This window comes from Thermobia domestica, chromosome 2, assembly GCF_964235325.1.
Source record: "Thermobia domestica chromosome 2, izTheDome1.hap1.1, whole genome shotgun sequence".
NCBI lineage: Eukaryota > Metazoa > Arthropoda > Insecta > Zygentoma > Lepismatidae > Thermobia > Thermobia domestica.
This window is the reverse complement of record NC_137455.1, coordinates 24,343,869-24,358,823: the sequence shown is the minus strand read 5'-3', so window position 1 is coordinate 24,358,823 and position 14,955 is coordinate 24,343,869. Positions and strand designations below refer to the sequence as shown.

The following is a 14,955-nucleotide window of genomic DNA, read 5'->3' as shown; positions in this document are numbered from 1 at the left end:
ATAAGAGAAAGAGTACAGATGAAGTGTAAGGACAAATTTCCATGCTACATCAATAATTTCCCTGTTAAACAAGTATAATTTTCCTGCAAAAATGTACAGATGTATATTGGATTTGCATGTCTTGGGAGATTCGTACCCGGTGCATCTTTCGTGCGTGCGTCCCTGATAGAAAGAATATTTAGATGGGGTATTATCCTCATTAGTAAATTCATAATACCATTTTATTGTGGTTTCGAACTTTGTGTACGTATAGGTCCGAGCTGAGGATTCAGTTTGTAAGGGCACGGCTTTAACTTTCGAGGAGCTGCCGTTCGAGTGGAGCTACTTCAAGTTAAAACTTTATTACTCCAATGATACTATACGTACACCAATATACAAGGTGTTTCAAAACAATACCGACAACATTCGGGAGGTGATTCCTGACACCAAAGACAAAAAGTATAGACCAACCTGGGTGCACAAATGCTTTCTTTCGGAGTTACAGGCTGCCGAAAACATGAAAAATTGAACTTTAAAGGTCCATAGCTCCAAAACAGTGGGGCCTACCGGAGTTGGATCAAGATTTCACTTAAGAACTAATATGTGCGTAATCCAAAAACACATGTTTCAGAATCCTAAGGTACTTACGCAACAATTTTTGTAGTGGGAGCTTGACTACGGGCATATAATTTGAAGTACTCACCAACTACCTCTATAAAAATTGTTGCGGAAGTACCACAGGATTCTGAAACGGATATTTGGATGGCACATTCCAGTTTCTAAGTGAAGTCTTGATCCGACCATGGTATGTCCCATAGTTTTGGAGCTATGAATCTGTAAAATTAACTTTTTCATGTTTTCGGCAGCCTATAACTCCGAAAGGAAGCACTTGTGCACCCTGGTTGATTTATACTTTTTGCATTATCTTAGTTTGTTTTGAATCACCCTGTATAACTAAAGCATGGAATAACTTATAACTACATTCAGAATGAAATCCGAAAGCTGGTACCTCTTTTAAATTAGGCTAAAATATGATCTGGGTCTATTTAAGCAAAATATTTACTTTTAGAGCATCCGAAAATGTTGCTTATGGCTTTAAATTGTTGGAAACATTGTATCCTGAATTTAAATTTGTTAAGCATGCTATTGACTCAAAGAAATTGAAAATAATTTGAACTATTGCTACTGCTCCAGCATCTCAGTAAATATATTTTCCTGACAAAGCACAAAAGTAAACTTTGCCTGCCAACTGGGGATTCTAATAGCAACAAAAAAAGTTTATTAAGATTATTAATTATCGTGAAGCCCAAATTTCATATTTCGTATTTTAGTAGGGGGCTCAACTTGATATTTTTCAAATATCAATGCTTGTCACCCTCAGGAAAATTTCCAGTTACGGGAAGGGAGACTGGTAATTTAATTTGGCATTTATTCCGAAGTTGGGCGTCCGCTTTCGCCACGTTTTTTCGCTGTTATCTCCTTTCCACACTTTCTGCAATTTGTTATTAGGTTCATTAAACCGTGCTCTTCACAAACTTTTAAAAGATTTTGCTCGTTATCAACGTATTGCTTCATACATGTTAAAACTGTTAGTTCATTGCCCTTGTACATTCGCCATGTTGATAACATACATGCTCGTTTCTTTCCCACAATGCAACTGTTCGGTTACTTTGCGCCAAGTAGTTCCCTCCGCTCGCCGTATAGTCCCATGTTTGTAACCGCTTATATATAACAAAGAAACAGATTTTTCGAGACTCTTATATATTATCAAGCACACAAACGATCAAATTATCCATATCTTTCCTGTAAATTTTAAAAATTTTGCTGGAAACAGACGCCCAACTTTGGAATTTAACCCTTTAATTTTACAGAGTTGACAATCTTAAGATGAAGGTGTTGTTTCTCTCACAGTGACAGTAAGACATAACTAAGTTTGCGGGACGTCATCACATTGGTGGGTGTATTGCATTAGGAAAAATCATCTTTTATTGTTTGTTTATTATTTCTGATTACTCGCATATAATTTTTGAACCACTTTCAGCACACTACATTTTTCGATCAAGATATCCAATATATTTCAATCAAAGATTTCTCTTGTTAAGTCTTATATCTGGAGAACCACATATAGTGTAGCCAAACCCACACTATCACTTAACTCAGTATGATGTGCTTATTCCATAAACAACAACAAAAAAAAAAAAACTCGATTTAGGGGCCATTCCAAAAATTTGTAGCCCCTGATCCATAAACTAATTATTGACCAATATCACAATCTTTTGATGCATTTTTCGAATCATTCCTAAAATTCTTGTTTATATTCTTCTCTATTAGATAAACGCACTTTGCAGCGGGAAAATTAGTAACACCAAGTTTAAGCTATTATCTACTTCCTAGTCTTAAGTAGCAGGTCCGTAGCCAGTCCAAAAATGTAGGGGTGACCCGGCTGAAGTTACAGGGGGCCGATCCAACTATATGATAGTTCATCACCATATTATAGTTCATTTGCAAGCCTACCGTGAAAATTTTAGGGGGTCAACAAAAATTTAGGGGGGCGCCCCCCCCAGACCCTCAACCCTGGATACGGGCCTGTTAAGCAGTAATCCTTACACCACATGTCATATCAAAAATGATATATTTAATCCTTCTAAATTCTGAAAAATAAGATGTTTTATATACAGTATTGTTATAGGAAACTATGTGCCAAAAACTTTCTATGAATAGATATATGTAATTAAAGCATGTAATATGATATTACAATAGACAGTTTTGTAATGGACTCAGAACATTTTAGTATATTTACAAAAAAAAAAAAAAATGTCAAATATACTTCAATTTCGTTATTGTTAAATTACAGTGATGGCTAGCACGAATAATGCAGTAGAAATTAAAATAAAGTATTTATGTGTCTAGGTGATAACAAATAGTTAAAAAAAAACTTCACTCAGACTATATTCCCTTTAACATGCTGACCTTTAATATAAGATATTTGGAAACAAATTGTAAATAGAAAATTACTTTTCAGAAAGGGAGGGGGGAGGATAAGGACGTCATATAAACCAACCAACAGGAAATTACGTTTAGCACCAGCAGCTACAAAACCTTTTCCTGTCATCTCAAATATATTTAAAATCTTTACAATATCAAGCAATTAGATTCTGATTACGTTCTTCTACAAAGACAATTCAAACACCTCATCCAGTTCCTTGCCAGGTGGTAAAGTGCCAAGGACCGACGAGACGTTACCACGTTGGATAGAAACGGATATGCGCTGTATTAGATAGGATGTGGAGCGAACTTCGCCGGAAACACAAGAAATGCGTCTTCCTACCTCCCTAATGAATTCTAGACTTCTTGCACCCCAAGCACCACTTGTTTCAATAGCGATTGGAGTGAAAACAAACTTTTCGAGAAGGTTGTTGTATTTTCTTAGCTTTTCAGCTTCTCTGCGATTAGCAACAGCTCCAGCGTTCATTACTGACAGAGGGAGACTTGAATGAGCGTATGTATCAGCGCATATGAAGTCCCACAATAAACATTTACCTCTCATCCATGGAATCAGTGTCATCCCATCCCGTCGCTTTCCATCCGAACGACAGCAACCAGAAGGTTCCCGTATTGAAGGAAATCCAGCTGTGTTGAGGGCTCGTAGTATTATATCATTAACCGAGGAATGTCGGGCGAATCTACCAGCGCTCTTCATGCATGAAAGGCCATGCAGGCCACGTTGGTTAACCTCATCCCCACAAGCTGGACAGCGATGAGGCTCACAAACTGCTAAGCCTAAACGTAAGGCTGCAGCAATTCGAAAGCTTTCATTTGACAAATGAAGGCCTAAAGGCGGAGAAGGTATCACCATCAACCATGCACCCGCTTCGGGAGACGAGGCAGCAAGAAAGTATTTATTATTGTTGTTATTGTTCAAGTAATTTAAATATTATTTATCTAGTAAATGCATTAGTGAAGATGAAGAGGTTAGCAGAGGACCGTGGAGCATTGAAGCTTCTCAGCTGCTGCAAGTGACGTGCCAGTAAGGACACAATACCTATGATGATGATGATGATGAGTAAATGCATTGCGTTAAGCGCCGCTGTAATTTAAGAAGATGATAATGACAAAAGTTTTGTCAGTAATTCAACGTAATATATAACTGAAAAGTTGTACGTTTCAACTTTCAGTGACTTTACCTTCGATTTTCTAATTCTACTGCTAGCATATATTTCCCGTCATATCTTTTCTTACGAGAGTCATTTAAAAATTAAAGTAATGGTCTTAAGTAAGTGTTATTTTTGCCCCCTCTTGTTGGAATTGCCCGTCAGACCGCAGCAGATAGCCACTGCTTCACGACATAGCCGTTAGTAGACTCATACTTTTCGTCTCTCCCTCACAGCAACAGAAGATGGCTGCGCTAGGAAACATATGGAAGTGTCTAGTGTGATCCGAGGCTCTGAAGGACACTTTACTAGCTGAAATTCATTGTTACTTGAGGTTTACGGTATTAATGTCATGTCAGGGCACACGAGGGTATTTCATACATTTACCGGACTGACACTGGAGTATCACACCATTGGTAACGAGTCATTCATACCACATAGTACCATCCGTATAAGAAATAATGTATTTCTATCAAATGTATAGCTGCTTCAGTTCTTTGGAGGTAGTCACTTAAATCAATTCTGTGTGTTGAGTATTGCATGCTGCAAGACAACGTTCTAGTTCACACGGCTGTTGTTCCCAAGACTGTATCGAAAGACTGTGCATTCGAGGAGATTCAAATCAACCGTACATACTTCGGCAACAACAGTCGTGTGGACTGGAGCATTGTCATGCAGTATTTCTTTATTTTGGTTTTGAGTTCAGCGTACCTTTCAGCAGCGAGGCTATATGATACTTGAATTAACAGCTTAACGTGGAACCGTAACTACAGGAGGTCCACCGGGAATCAAACCCAGGTCTCTTACACCAAAGGCGGGGCACGCTAACCGCTTAGCCACGACAAAGTGTGTCAAGCAGTATTAGTTGCTCTTAATTCAAAGAGACTGATTCAAATTACAACCTCCAACGAATTGACGATCTAGGAATGACCGCCTCCAACGAATTCACATATTATGTCATCTATAGATGACATTATAAGCCATGAACATCCTATACCAATGACATGATATTTAAGTGCCAGGCATTAAACTTTTGAAAATACCCTTTTAGGGTACATTTGATTTACTAAGATAATGGTAAAACAGATGTGCAAGATTAGTTGGAAACTAGTCGTCCAAGCAAGAAAACGCACATCGTCACCACCTGGAACGGTGCTCTGATGATTGAAGAGGCACCTGCTGGTAGGTGATAACTGTCACAATCGATAACTAACTTAAGCCAGCTATCGTGAAGACGCTACAGGTGCTAGGATTTTGACTATGCTGACACCCAAAGACGTTTAATATCATTGGAATAAATTGTTAAACAAGTAAAATGACTACTTTGAAGAGTAATGTTTATCAGTGGTATACTATTCCATATAAATATACATGCTGCTAAATATATCTGTGTGTGTGTCTGAGAGTTCTGGTAACGTTAGTTTCTGAATCAGCTTCGTAATCCAGCTGACATAAAACATTTTATCATAACAAACTTCACACACACAAATTGCTTATATAAACAATACAGACAGTATAATATAATATAAAATTGTTCCAAAATTTTGCAGTGCAACCCCTGTGCTGTTATGCAACCATAACCACGCTAAATAATGTATGGTTGCCTATAAGTATTCAACTTTTCCGTAATAAACCCAATATCTGTTGTTGAAATATTTAATATACTGGCTAGGAAAATTACCATCAGAACCTAAAGAAATATATGTGGGATCTCCGGGAAGGTATGTTTTCAAACAAAAGCAGAATCATCAACGTCAATGCACGTAAGTCGGTGCACCTAAGAAACTCCTCCTTTTCTTGAAGTCAATCAAAAATTAATAATAGCCGTTTCTCTTTGAAATAAAAAGTTATAGAGATCTTTGATTTTCATTGCTTAAATCTTTATAAAATATACGGAAAAATAATTACCTCCTTTATCGTTATAAACCAGTCTTGGATCCTTCCATTCTTGCCTCAATGTTAAGGAAATTTTGAAATCCTGAAAGAAATTTTTAAGAAGAAATCAAAATATATTTATTTAGAAATTTTGTTCTTAGATGTATATTATTTGTTACGTGAATCGGTTTGCATGTTCAAACTTTTCTTACAAACTGAATTTTACTCCATCATATTATAATAGAATGTTTTAGTAATTAACAACATACCATATTTGCTATAGCGTCCGAAGACATTTTCTACAGTGTCCAAGAATGTTTTCTACAGCGCCCAAGGATGTTTCCTATAGCGTTCGAAAATGTTTTCCATAGAGCTCGAGTACATAAAATTGTATGCCGAAAATTAACAAATGTGCTGTAATATATTAGTTTCAAATGTAATGCACTAGAAGATATTTAAATTTGTCGTCTGCTGACGTTCTTTATAGTTTTTTTTTACGTAAGTATAGATTTCTTAGTCGTTAAATTGGTAGAATGTGTATAAATGTTCCCAGAGATCGAGGACTAGAAAAATTAAACGCAGTGTCACATGTACACCACGAGAACGAGTTTGGTTTATTTGAGGTAATATTTTTTCAATTAATGTTGTAAGTAGAAACTGTAGTATAATACTACTACTTCCGCTTTTAGTAGAATGAAGATGGAATGCATTCATGGGATCTTTAATTGACTGCAGAAAACCCCTTCTTGCTATCTACCACTGCTTTTACTCTATAGCGATCAAAGTTAAAAACTGGAACTTGTTGATTTCTGCCACTTCCGGTTTGAGTAGAGGATTATGAGAGAAGATACGAATAATACCTAATCATATACGCATCTCTCTCTCTTTCTCTTATCTCTTATCGCTATCTCTATCTCTCTTTTTCTTATCTCTTATCGCTATCTCTTATCGCTTTTGCTCTACCTCTCTTTTCTTATCTCTTATCGTTTTTTGCTCTATCTCTCTTTCTTTTATCGTTTTCTGCTCTATCTCTCTTTTTCTTACCTCTTATCGCTATCTTTTATCGTTTTTTGCTCTATCTCTCTTTCTCTTATCTCTTATTGCTATCTCTTTTCATTTTTTGCTGCATCTCTTTCTCTTGTCTCTTATCGCTATCTCTTATCGCTTTTGCTCTATCTCTCTTTTCTTATCTCTTATCGTTTTTTGCTCTATCTCTCTTTCTCTTATCGTTTTCTGCTCTATCTCTCTTTTTCTTACCTCTTATCGCTATCTTTTATCGTTTTCTGCTCTATCTCTCTTTTTCTTATCTCTTATCGCTATATTTTATCGTTTTTTGCTCTATCTCTCTTTCTCTTATTGTTTTCTGCTCTATCTCTCTTTTTCTTACCTCTTATCGCTATCTTTTATCGTTTTTGCTCTATCTCTCTTTCTCTTATCTCTTATTGCTATCTCTTTTCATTTTTTGCTGCATCTCTTTCTCTTGTCTCTTATCGCTATTTCTTATCGTTTTTGCTCTCTCTCTTTTTCTTATCTCTTATTGCTATCTCTTATCGTTTTTTGCTCTATATCTCTTTCTCTTATCTCTTATCGCTATCTCTTATCGTTTTTTGCTCTATCTCTCTTTCTCTTATCTCTTATCGCTATCTCTGATCGTTTTTGCTCTATCTCTCTTTTTCTTATCTCTTATTGCTATCTCTTATCGTTTTTTGCTCTATGTAGATTAAGGATTAGGATTAGGAATTAGATTTCTGGGCTTTCGGCAACAATAACCATGTTAGCCCGACATGCATGAGGGATGTCGTCTCTCGGCGTTCACACTATCCGAGGAAAGGGAAGGAAGGGAACGGCCTGGGACTTGTATGTTAGGTACTATCCCGGTATTAGCCTGGTGAGAATGAGGAAAATCCAGAAAAATCTCACTCGTGATGGCTAGACTGAAAATAAAACTTTTACACTTTGTCGACCAAGTGTCTCTACCGGGAATAGAACCCGGACCACTCGACTAAGCTACGCTCTTTGTAGATCAATATTGAAACCGGAAATCGTAGTGGATTTTTTGTCACTTCCGATTTTAGTAGAGAGCTAAGGATGGATACGCCGTGTATGTATGGGAGGCTTAATGGATTGTGGGAATTGTTTCTCGATATATGATATCTATTATCTGCTATCTGCTGCAGTTTTTTTTTCTTTATAGTGATCAACGTTAAAACCGGGAAATGCTTTATTTCCATTTTCGAATTGAATTTTACCTCCATCATTGAATACGATTGATAGCTCTTGATCCTCTATATCTTGGCCAAAATTAATAGTGATCCATCAACTAGTGTAATCTCTTTTAGATTAGTATAACATAATTTAATTCTTGAGATATTATGCCTCCTGATCGGACGGATATACAAAGTAAATATACAAAGGAGTCTGATAAACTAAACTTCTTCATGAGAGGAACGAATTCTAGTATTTTGAGGTCTAAAACTGTCTTTACGTTTGCACCTTAACGTAGGGTAACCAGATCCTGAGAAGCAAAAAGTAGGACATAATTATAATAGTAAATGATAGCCTAGTGCATCGACAATACCCATGTCTTTATTTCATTTAACGTTAATCTTAAGCTATTCATTTATTTTTACTATGAAAAAAACACACCTTCATGAATGGCAAATACAAAATTGATTAAACTATTTAAAATAATGGAATAACACGAAAGAGTCACTTCAATAAAGAAAAAAACTTAAGTATGTTGAAAGATAAAATTTTAATGAAATATAAAAATCGTTCGTCTTAACGGTTACTTATTCACTACTTTGTATAACGATATTGCGTATTTTTCATGTAATCTTAAACGGGCATTAAGATTACATGTATTTATTGTATTTACGGGCAATATGTGCTACTCAAATATGCACAAGCTAGTTAAAAGAAGAAGAAGAAGAACTAAAAAGAGAAATAGAATTAATTTCTCTCTGATATTATTATTGATATTGTGTTAACATGGTAATCCGACGATATGTGTTTTTGGACGTCATAGAAACGAAAAACATATTCTAATATATAACAGAGGATCCATCTTGTATAATCAACATGTATGTTATTTAAAAAGTGTAAATGTTTAATTCATTATGCATTATAATAAAAGATAATATGAAGATGGAGTGTTTAATTGGATTTTGGTAAAAGTAGTAGACTAGATTATAAATATTCGGACTGTGGGCTAAAGTGTAACCCTAAAAATATACAAGATAAATATATTGTTTATACTTGGAACCTTTTCTTTACAAAAAAGGTTAAAATATTATTTTCATCAATATGTGACATCTGTTTACCTAAACATCAACACAGTGATTTGTGACATATATTTCACAAATTTCACACAGCGTACAGTAACTTGAAATTTTGCAAAACCATGTCATGGAATTTACTAAAGGTGTTTGGTTATTATTATTAGTACTATATATATATATATATATATATATATATATATATATATATAGAGAGAGAGAGAGAGAGAGAGAGAGAGAGAGAGGATCAAAAGCACTAGGTTATTTATAACTAGGTTCAATCCCTCAGTTGAGGTAGAAGAGGTTAAGAGTATTGTAAAACAACTTAATGTAACTGAAGTGACTTGTACCAAATTGAAAACAAAGTAAGATTCTTACTCTTCATTCCATGTTGAGGTAAACAAACAAGACTTTTCTAGGAGTATGTTTAGTACAAGAGGTCCAGAAGCACGTAAAGAACACAAAATTTACAGGAGAAATGAATGATGTAAGTACTTAGACGTAACAGAACGTAACCAAACCTAATCTAACCTAACCTAAAGTAACCTAGTTAACCTGAACTAACCTAAACTAACCTAATATTAGTAGAAATTCTATCATTTTTTGGAATTTAGACTTAGTTTTAACTAATGCCTCTATAGTATCGGAAAGACATAATGAGTATATGGTGGTTCCTGATGTACACCATTATTCTGTTGTAACTAAAGAATTTTTATCTAGTGTTTGTAAAGTATATAAATCCACTGAAAGATTTTTATATGCTAAAGGTGACTATTTATCCTTGTATTTACAAATTGCTAATGCTGATTGGTGTAATATATTGTTAGGTAATGATCTCAATTTAGTAGCTTGCAAACTAGGGGAAGTTATTAAATCTGCGATGAAGTGTAATATTCCTAAATATAAACCTAAAAAATCTTAATTTCCCTTATGGTATTCAAAAAAATTATTCTCTTTATGGAATGTAAAAGATCAGGCTCATAAAAAATAGAAAATTTCTCAATGTGAAAATGATTACGTATAGTCTTTTTTAATTGTAGAAGAGCTTTCGAAACTCAATTAAATGTGGACAGGCAAATTTATTTTAGTAAAATAGAAAATGATCTTACAACTGCGACTGAAAAATTTTGGAAATATGTAAATGATTCAGAAAAAAAGGTAATATCTGGTATTATTGACAATGATATTTTGTTGACTAATGACAGTATGTTGGCTGAAAAGTTTGCTAACTATTTTTTATCAGCCTTTCAGACCTTCTTGGTCAGTGCTACTAAAAATTCAATCTTGATCTGTAGAATTTGGTCAAGGTAAACCCTCAGAAATCACTACTCAACATGTAATGGAAGCTATCAGAACTTTAAAGATTAAATCGTCAAGTGGGATAGATGGTATTCCACCTTTCATTATTAAGGGAATAGGTGAAATAATTGCACCAATATTGTCTTCTTTGTTTAATTGGAGTGCATCCACTTGTAATTATCCTGATGTATGGAAAATAGTTTCTATAACACCCATACCTAAAACCAATGGAAAGTCTATTAATGATTTTCGACCAATCCCTGTAATGAAGGCAATTCCGAAAATCTTTGAGAAAATAATCTATAAATATGTTTATAATAAAGTAAAGACCGAAATTAATATAAATCAACATGGATTTATGGCTGGTAAATCTGTAATAACTAATTTAGCAAGTCTTATGCATTACACGCTTCCAGTTATTTGGGCTGGTGGTCAAGTTGACGCTATTTACTTGGACTTTGTTAAAACATTTGATAAATTACCACATCACTTATTGATAAACAAATTGAAAAGATATAATTTGTCTAACTGTATTATTGATTGGTTGACTTCATATTTAAATGATAGTAAATCTGTGGTAAAATATAAAAGAAAATTGTCTGCTATTCATAGTAATACCTCCGTGGTACCCCAGGGTTCTAATCTTGGTCCTCTATTGTTTTTGCTGTATATTAATGACATTTGTGTTGATTTAACTTGTAAATATCTGTTATATACTGATATCAAAATTTTCAGTCAAATTAATTCCAAATAAAATCAAGATACCTTCCAAAAAATATAGATATCATACTGAAATGGTCCGAAGAGAAATCTCTACCCCTGAACTTTAATAAAACGCAAGGAATAACATTTTCGAGGAAAGTTAACCCTTTAATATACAAATACAGGATATGAAATAAACATATCCAATTCGTTAAGCATGTTAGAGATTTAGGAGTAATACACTATTAGATGAAAAATTGCTTTTTCAAAAAAATCTTGAAGTTGCAATCTCCAAAGCTAGGAGGAATTTAACAATGCTCAAATGGTTATGTCGAAACTTTACTAATATTAACACCTGCAAAATTCTCTGTATGTGAAATGTTAGGTCTCATCTTGAATATTGTACTGTAATTTGGAATAGTGAAGCAAAATATTTTAGTTCTTCGATGGAATCAGTTCAAAATTCATTCCTAGCCTGGTGAAAATGGAAGTTTAAAGAAATAGGAGGGGCGAGCTTATCAGACATAAGGGCGGATCTTACTCTTAACCTTCTGGTTGACAGGCGTCGGCTCTTTGACTTGAAATTTTTTCATGTAATTCTGCATGGAGATTTTGTTCTGGAGAACTTTTTCTCCTTAAAAATTCCTCACAGAAACATTAGGAAATTTGTTCCGTTTATTAGTAAATATTTAATAAGGTCTTTAATATATAAAAGTATAGAAACAGCTAATAACTTTTATCCGAATCTTGATTTGTTTCATAAGAGTTTCAAGAAGGTGCGTAAATTGTTGTTTTTTTTAATTTATTAAAAAAATATGAAATTTCTCAGTATTTTAAGAGTTGCAACTGATTGTCTTAATTTTGTCTTGTATTTTCACTAAATAATATATTGTTTTTCTTTTATCAAATTGTAAGAACCTTTTTAATTTTGAACAAATACACATATTTGTTTCTTATTTTTTGGTATTTCTGGAGGTCATTTTTGTAAAGTATTACTTCGTGAGTTTTATTTTTTTATGAGTGTTGTGGAACAATCATTTTTTATTATAACCTTCATTTTTATATCCAGTATTTATCTGCTTTTTTATTTATATATTGTTATTCTTTGTTTTTTTTAATATTTGTGCTTCATCTGTATTTCTATATTACAATGTATAATCCTATGTATAATCTTATGATGTATTAGTATTGCATCCGCTTTTTTTTTCTCTTTCTTTCTTTTGGCGCACTTGTGGTTGTATTCTGTTTGCTGCCGAATAAATATTATATATTATTATTGGTTAACTTGTAAGGTGCCATTTGAAAGATCCTTTTATGTTTTGTTAGTTTTTTATTCTCGCGTCTTCTATTTTCCTATCATCTTTTCTCTTCTATGCTTAATTTCTTCTTTTCTATGGATACTGCACTTTCTTTTATCTTGGTCTTCAATTGTTTTATTTGTCATATGTATTTTTTTTGTATGCTCATTTGATTTTCATCATTATTATTACTAAACTTATGAATCAGTGTATTTTACTTGATGTGTTAAACTTAGAAATATTTATTTTCAATCTGCAATAGTAGCTATATAATGTCTTTCTGAACTTTTTTCTTTCAATATTTTGTAAACTGTTTCAACTACACGGTAAATAATCTATTTTTGTATTTTATACTGTATACTTATTCTATCTGGCATACCTTCTCTATATGCATGTTAATTACGCTTAGGTTTTTTACTATTGTAATTTTTGTTTCCCAGTTTATAACAGATACTGCATTTTTATGCTATTTTTTCTGAATTAATATTTTATCAATTTCACCTATTTTTGTATGATGGGTTGTATGTTGTTAATTCTATTTGCATGCGCCCTATGCTTGTAAAAACAATTTTTTTTCCTTTGGGGCACTTGTGGCTGTAATGCTGTTTGCTTCCAATAAACATATTTCAAACATTATTATTAGGTGTTTAAGAATTTCAGTTTTCAATTGAGATTTCTCATCAGTCCACAAAGTATTCATTATAGAAAATATCCACTCGCTCGAAGCATTTGTGTCAGGAAGGCTCATACTGAACTCCACAATATCATATACTTGGGATTATAGAATGAAATTTTCTTTAAGAGCTTGAATGATCCACTCCATCTTAAATGTACACTCATTTGAGCAGCATTCCATTCTTTATTTTGTTTAGAAGTAACATACATTATTACATTTTTTGTAATCTCATCAAACAGGTAGGAATCGATTGTTTCTTTTCCTGATAATTTATTAGTGTACTTTAAGCTGGACATTAGTTAAATGAGGATATTTCGCAGGACATTCTAAAACAGAAGGACATTTCTCGATTTTCTAGGTGTCTTCGGAACACGTACGACAACTCTTCGAAAATCAGTACGTCTGGTTACTCTAACTTAACGTCTATACCTGGAGATAGCAGAATCCTTTGAGAAACGATGGAATGTAACGCTTTTTCGTAGCGACTTGTACTATTATTGTTTTCAAATATTAGAACTACCAGAAGGCATTTATTTTTAATACACGTGCACTCATGGGACAGTTTGGGTAGACTACGCCTCAAGTAGAAAGAGTGGAAAGACAGTTACAGTAGACAATGAAGCAGATAGAAGGATGGAAAAGACAGTTTGAGTAGACCATGAAACAGGTAGAAAGATGGAAAAGACAGTTTGAGTAGACAATCAAACAGGTAGAAGGATGGGAGAGACAGTTTAACTAGACCATGAAACAAGTAGAAAATTGGGAAAGGTAGCTTAAGTAGACCATGAAACAGGTAGAAGGTTGGGGAAGTCAGTTTGAGTAGACTACGAAGCAAATAGAAAATGGGAAAGACAGTTTGAGTAGATCATGAAGCAGGTAAAACGAGGGAAAGACAGTTTGAATAGACTACTCTGCAAGTAGAAAGATGGGAAAGATTGTTAGAGTAGACTATGAAGTAGATAGAAGGATGGAAAAGACAGTTTGAGTACGCCATGAAACAGGTAGAAAGATGGGAAAGATGGGTAATACATAATTTATACGGTTTACTAAACATTGTTAGGATCATCAGATCTAGGAGGCTCAGGTAGGCAGGTTATGTAGCCAGAATGGAAGAAAGTAGGAACGCTTTCAAAGTCTTAACTGAAAGAACAATTGGGAAACGACCATTAGGAAGACCTAGGCGCAGATGGGAGGACAATATTAAGATGGATCTCACAGAAATAGAAATACAAAGTATAAACTGGATCCAGTTGGCTAAGGAGAGAAGTCAGTGAAGAGCTTTTGTAAACGTGGCATTGAACCTTCTCTGCCCATAGGCCATAGAGTTAGTTAGTTTTAGTTATGTAAGATAATAGACAATATCTTGTCTAGTAGGCTATAGATATTTTACCCAAATTAGACCTAAGTTTGATTTCCTTATCTTATATTTTTAATCTAAGCCAACTTAAAAATATAATTATTCTCTACAGTGCGTTCGAAAAGTAATTGAAACCTTAATAAGCACGAATATATGTTCAGCAATTGTCTTGTGCGTGCATTGTATTTTTTTCTCTAGCAAAGTGTTAAGTAGTTAACTTCCGCGAGCCAGTCATGGTGCTGGCATTCAGACAGAAAGTGTGTCTAGTCCTTTGTTGTTCCTTTTTTATTATCGTTTTTTAAATAATTGAGACTGTGTCTTTCCATGCACGATCAAAAAT

The 14,955-nt window shown here is 34.0% G+C and overlaps 1 protein-coding gene across 3 annotated transcripts in view; it reads right to left on the bottom strand.

Moving 5' to 3' along the window:
• The window catches only part of LOC145671258 (glutamate-gated chloride channel-like), a 186,589-nt gene that overhangs the window by 54,486 nt on the left and 117,148 nt on the right, over positions 1-14,955 (bottom strand). For all 3 annotated transcript variants that reach the window (XM_081740201.1, XM_081740191.1, XM_081740181.1), the window contains exon 4: positions 6,039-6,108. In XM_081740201.1, the coding sequence (XP_081596327.1) occupies positions 6,039-6,108 (70 nt within the window). The remainder of the gene's footprint in view (positions 1-6,038; positions 6,109-14,955) is intronic.